The 6,425-nt window shown below is 27.7% G+C and overlaps 2 protein-coding genes across 2 annotated transcripts; both read left to right on the top strand.

Annotated features, from left to right (window-relative positions):
* Positions 1-587: 587 nt before the first annotated feature.
* LOC101496425 (putative lipid-binding protein AIR1) lies at positions 588-1,337 on the top strand. Its single transcript, XM_004516777.3, has one exon. The coding sequence runs from the start codon at positions 672-674 to the stop codon at positions 1,065-1,067; it is 396 nt and encodes a 131-aa protein (XP_004516834.1). The 5' UTR covers positions 588-671; the 3' UTR covers positions 1,068-1,337.
* A 3,713-nt stretch (positions 1,338-5,050) lies between these two features.
* On the top strand, positions 5,051-6,016 carry LOC101496757 (36.4 kDa proline-rich protein-like). Its single transcript, XM_004516778.4, has one exon. The coding sequence runs from the start codon at positions 5,174-5,176 to the stop codon at positions 5,666-5,668; it is 495 nt and encodes a 164-aa protein (XP_004516835.2). The 5' UTR covers positions 5,051-5,173; the 3' UTR covers positions 5,669-6,016.
* Positions 6,017-6,425: the final 409 nt, after the last annotated feature.

The following is a 6,425-nucleotide window of genomic DNA, read 5'->3' as shown; positions in this document are numbered from 1 at the left end:
GATTAGTGTTTCTTATGATATAGATATACAAGTGGGATGTGTGTGAGTAAGATACAAAATGAGGAGAGAACAAAATTACCAAACAAATAAAAATCTTATATCTTTTATTTTTTATTATTAATATTTAATAAATATTCAATTTCTTCAATCAATTACCTCAATTTTTTAGCGGTGTCATCAAATCTATATAATTACATTTTAATATCATTCATTTATTTGAACATGTAATCCATCTGTAAGTACATAGCGATTAATCTCCAGTGAAAACTGATTATAACAATATATAAGTATGAAATGATGTCATTGAATAAAAATAGATAATAAAGACAAACCACGTATTGCAATTTATATGCAGATAGTTCCAAACTTGTGACCTTATAATATATTGTATTCCCTCAATTTGAGAGCATATTTCCTTCTACCATATGTTGACCTGTCAGCTTGTGCTAGCCTGATCATGACTATAGACTTTCCCCCCAATGGGCTTACCCACTCACTCACATGGGCCTCCAAAATAAACCTATTATTTTAAATATTAAAATATTAATAAACTCATCAAACCTTTCCTATAAAAGCCCTTAAGCATCATCACTCAAACACACACCAAACCAAACCAAGAGTATTAGCATAGTCAAAAAGCCATTAATTAATTAGCATCTTAATTATTCCAAATGGCTTCAAAATTTGCTATTATTCTTCTTTCCCTCAACATCCTATTTTTCACTATGGTTACCTCCAATTATGTTCCATGTCCTCCACCACCCCCCAAGGGTCACAAACCCCACCACCCACCTTCCTCAAAATCTCCAACTTGTCCTAGAGACACAATTAAGTTTGGTGTGTGTGCTGATTTATTGGGTTTGATTAATGTTCAACTTGGTAAGCCACCAAAGACACCATGTTGTTCACTCATTGATGGTCTTGCTAATCTTGAAGCTGCTGTGTGCCTTTGCACTGCCCTTAAAGCTAATGTGTTGGGAATCAACCTTGATCTTCCTATTAACTTGAGCTTGATACTTAACTATTGTGGAAAGGGTGTTCCAAAGGGATTCGTATGCGGTTATTGATTAGAGACATCACTTGATATGCTTGTGTCACTATTTTCGTAATTATATGTTTCATTATATGGTGTGTGGATTTTGTACTTTTTGGTATATTCTCTTTGGCATTTAATTTCATTTGTTTTTGCCTATGAACATTTCGTTCATACATGATTATTATTATTGTTGTAATGGTTATTATTGTTTTATTGTTGTGAATGGTTGGAAATTGAAGCATCTTGGTTTTCGTTTTCAACATCAATAAATATATATATATATACACACTAGTGTTTTGTATTTTTTTTTATTGAATTGCAAATATATATATAATTATCAGTCAAAAGATAGGAGTATACAAAGACAATACAAAAGAAAGACAAGGAAAAAAAATACAAGATCCAAACCCTACCACAACAAACAAAGTTGAACCAACCAATTAGAGAAGACCCAAAGTCACTCATAACGAAATGAACAATACGAATTAGACAACTAACTAACATAAACTAACCGATATGATCCTAATCAATCCACACACCTCTATTAGTTCACTTAGAATCAATTATATATCTTTAAAATTGATTTTGTCTGTTCCAAGACTACAATCAAACATACACTCAGCTTAAGGACCACGAAGAAACTAAAACACAAAATTTAAGTTTATATATGATGTGTTGATCTTTTAGTTTTTTATTTTTGTTAATGGTAAATTTGTAACAAAAAAAAAATTGTAGATAAACTCACACACAATTGTTTTGAATTATAATTCAAGACATGATATTCAACTTAATAATATTGATATTTTATAGTTGAATTAATCATAATATTTTATTTTTAGTTTTATTAAAATTTCATTAAATTTACTTTGCTAATAATAAAAAGGTAAAAGAGACTCTCTTGAAGTATTACACAATTGTCTATATTTTTTATACAAACAATTGTTTATATTAATTGTTTTTTAATGCAAAAATTAGGGTGCAAATGCATCACATTATAAAATTAATATTTTAACTATGTTGACACCTAAAAACTATCACATATGAGGAATTATTTGTCTTGTAATAGATATACAATTCAACAACCAACTAGTCTTTAACTTCTAAGGCACAATATTATAATTTCAAAACCAACTAGTCTTTAACTTCTAAGGCACAATATTATAATTATTGAAAGATTAGACTATCGACAAAGAGTCACACTTCCTCCAAGGTGCAACCAAATTTTAAAAAAGGCGATCTCAATAGCATATAGAAGGACTTGTATAAAATGAAATAGTAATATCAAAGTAGTTCGAACAACAACCAACAACAACACTACTAGAATCTCAAAAAATAGCACTAATAGCAAAAAGACACCAATTACCTTCAGAAGTTTCTTCAATATTACATTTAATCCAACTACAAGAAAACTTCAATCAATTAATTTGGATAATAACAAGGGTTATAGGAACACGACAATCAATAAAAAAATATTGAAAATATTAAAAATTAATTTTTTATTTTTGGATATACATATTAAGTAATTAACATTTCATAATGATTCACTTTAAAAATTTCATATCAAAATAAAATCAACACATATTTTAAAATATAAAAATACAAAAATTTGTACAAATTAATGGAAGACCATCTTTACAGCTTTCCCGGTTTCATCAATGATAAACAGCTTCATGTTCGTAAACTAGCTAGTTGTCGTGATATAAATGAATTTAGTATAGAATAAACAAATTTTGTGCGTAAATCTTTTTACTTTTATACATAGTTTATTTTTAAAATTTTAATTTTATAATTAGAAATACATAGAAACTTCACAAAGGATATATATTTTCTCCGATCTCAAATATATAAAAAGTAAATCAATAAAATTAAATATATTAATTTTTGTAAATCTGACTTTCTTCAAAATCAAAAAATATATATGTTTACTATTCAATCTATAACACATCTAAATTTGAAAATTTTGTTTCTTTTTAATATAATTTAGTAAGAATATGGATCCTCTACTTTTATTGAAGAAATAGAGAATTCAGTTATTAAAATATTTATGTGTGTAAATGTATATATTATTTTTGGGAATGATTTTTTATTAAAATTTTTATCTTTGTCTGCGACGAGGTTTGGACATCTGCACTCATTAAACAAAATAATAATAATTATATAATAATAAAATTAAAAAATATCAAAATCATATTTTCTATAGATAAATTATTATAATTTTTAATATTAAAAAAGTATTAAATATATATATATATATATATATATATATAATTTAAAAATGACAATAAGATTACTAATATGATAAATTCGAAATAAATATCAACACCACAAACACACTCCAATTCCAAATTTTAATACTAGAAAAACCTATTTTTACACATGCTACCAATAAAAAAAAGACAATTGGTATTGTAAAGATAAATAAATAAACTCTCAAAATTATCTTCAGAATACTTTTTTTATAAAGATAATTGGATTACTGTGTAAACATGAGTGCACTGCATGTTCTTTATGGCCACTGACCGTGGAAACATAGTAGTTGTCTTTTACCATACAACTCTTCATCCTTATACTAGTGACATGGTTTCAAGGTATTTTTATTAAGTTGTGCAAAAAAGAGTTGCGACCGTTTTTCTTCTTTTGATATTCCATGTTATGATAAATTTGATGTTGTTAAATCCCTCGAATTTAGTGATTAATTAGCAATGGATTAAACACTTAATATTAATCTATGCATGTGGAGACAATGGACGTCTTCTTAACAACTAAAGCCATGTTCTGTCAAAAAAAAAATCTATAGACCCGTGATGGAAGGTGTGGCTAGGGCTAATAAATATATTATTTAGACTTTGCTCATTTTATACATTAAAAATTGATATGATATCTAGATGGTTTATTTTAATATAAGAATTAGAATAACCTTTATATTATATAGTTTTAATAATATTTTGTTTATAAATAAAAATAGACAAATAACAATGTTATTTAGTACAATAATAACGAATTACAAAAATAATAAATATTAATTTTTTATTAAATGGTCAAAGTTTTACCTCCTCATTTTAGAAAGATCATAAAGAGGTGGATGAAAATAAAAAATAAAAAAAATTATTTATTTTCCACTCATATTAATAATCATTTCCCTTAGACAAATGAAGTTGCTGATCATATAAGCAACATCAAATAAATTGTTGGATAATACTGCGATAAACGTATACATTAATATATAGGTTATTCGCTGTCCGAAACTCTAATTTCAACCCTAATTAATTATATATTTTATTTTATTGGTTTATATGGTTTGTTCCAGTGATTAACGTGTCAAAAAGGAATGAAGAGAAGTGTCAAACACCTCACCCCAAGATCAAAAGAAGAATATTGCAACTTATATGAAAAAACCAAAGGGAATTAATGCAAAAGAGAACTGTGACAATGCTGCACCCGGTTTAACTAGTTTCAGAACACCATATATGCAAGTAGTTCACGGATTGTACTGAAAGAGTATCACGGAGTCACTCTCGAAATCAGAAATTCACAAACAAAACTCCAAAATCTCTTATTATCTGTCACTCAGAAGCTTAGGGATATGCTCTCATTCACATGCATGTGTGTATATTACCACTCTAAGTAACTATTATTATCTTCATATGCCAATGTTCACTCAATGTCCTTCAAATTTGTCAATTTTATTTTTTAAATTAATTAAAACTAGTATCGATCAATTTAATACTTCTATGAAATTATATTTTTTAATAAATAAACAACCATCAAAATCAATGAAAAAAACAAATAAGTATATTGAAAATATAAAACCTTTATATCTAAAATTTGAAAAATAACTAAATTAATTATTTGATATTTTTTAATATAAAATGACTCTTACGATTTTAAAGAATAAAATGTTTATTACCTTGCATTATTTTTTTTACTTTCACGTCATTATTTAGCAAGTTGAAAATTTGATTCGACCTTTTTCAATATGAATGAAAAAGCAAAATAAAAATGAATGAGAATTCAGAACCGTCACCGCTTAAGTGATTTGTTTCCTCTGATGAGTCATCAGTAACAACTATATAAACAACATATAGTATAGTATATGAAGATGAAAGAAAAAGAAACAAAATTATCACATAATTGATCATGTCATCAAAATCAAAAGTTAAAGCTATGTTGTTGATCTTTAAGATAATGACGTTGAATGTAATGACACATGCATGTGGCCCATGCACTCCACCTTACCACAACCGACCAACCCATCCGAAACATCCAAAAGTATCTCCTCCAGTGGTGATCGTGCCGCCGATTATCATCACTCCACCATTACAACCACCTCCGACGATCATATATCCTCCTCCGGCTCCGATCAATGAACGAAGTTGTCCAATCGATGCATTGAAGCTTGGAGTTTGTTTGGATGTCCTTGGAGGAGTTGTACACGTGGGAATAGGGAACCCTGTTGAGAGTGTGTGTTGTCCTGTTATTGAAGGGTTGGTTGATCTTGAAGCTGCAATTTGTCTTTGCACTGTTATTAGGGCTAAGCTTCTTAATCTTAATATTTTCCTTCCTCTTGCTCTTCAACTTTTGATAACTTGTGGGAAGAATCCTCCTCCTGGCTTTCTTTGTCCACCTCTCTAAGTTATGATGCATGTTGCATAGTTTAGTTGCTAGTTACTACTAAATTATGTGGGTTTTAGAGTTGAAGGTGCAATTAATATATATATATATATATATATATATATATATATATATCGCTCGTATAACTCTCATATATGCAAGCACAAAACTTGTTTAATTCACTACTCTGTATTATATATCTTCTACTATCTATATGCATGTCTCTCATCTTTCTTTATGCCAACCACAAGGTTTTTGTAGAATCTCGCATTTCAATTTTACCAGAGATTTGATTCAATCCATCATAAATGGCACCCTCTGTTGTTTTCACGGAGAAAAATGTTGTGAATAATAACTATATGTACATTGCTTATTTCTCTTTAATATATATTATTTTATGTATATCTTTTTTTTCTATTATATTACTAATATATCATATTCATTACATTAGTCTCTTAATTTCATTTTTTCTGTTGTCTATGAAATATTTTCATTGTTTGGATCATCAATATATAATAGTTGTGCGATGTAAACTGCTACTATGAGAACTAGTATTAGATTTAATAAGAGAAAAGTTTGCCCTATTAATTTACTCTTTTTAACCTCAAATATAAAAGAAGAAAAAATATTGAACGCAAAATTTAAAACTAAATAGATGAATTTTTATTAAAATAATTATTTTATATTCAAAATCAAAGGAGCAATGATCTTGAGAACAACAGGTCCCGCACCTTAGTAATATCGTCGGAATCCCAAAAATTATTCATTATGTCTTAAG

Source organism: Cicer arietinum, chromosome 7, assembly GCF_000331145.2.
Source record: "Cicer arietinum cultivar CDC Frontier isolate Library 1 chromosome 7, Cicar.CDCFrontier_v2.0, whole genome shotgun sequence".
NCBI classification, from domain to species: Eukaryota; Viridiplantae; Streptophyta; class Magnoliopsida; order Fabales; family Fabaceae; genus Cicer; species Cicer arietinum.
The sequence above is the reverse complement of the archived record's forward strand: the minus strand, read 5'-3'. Positions and strand labels throughout refer to the sequence as shown.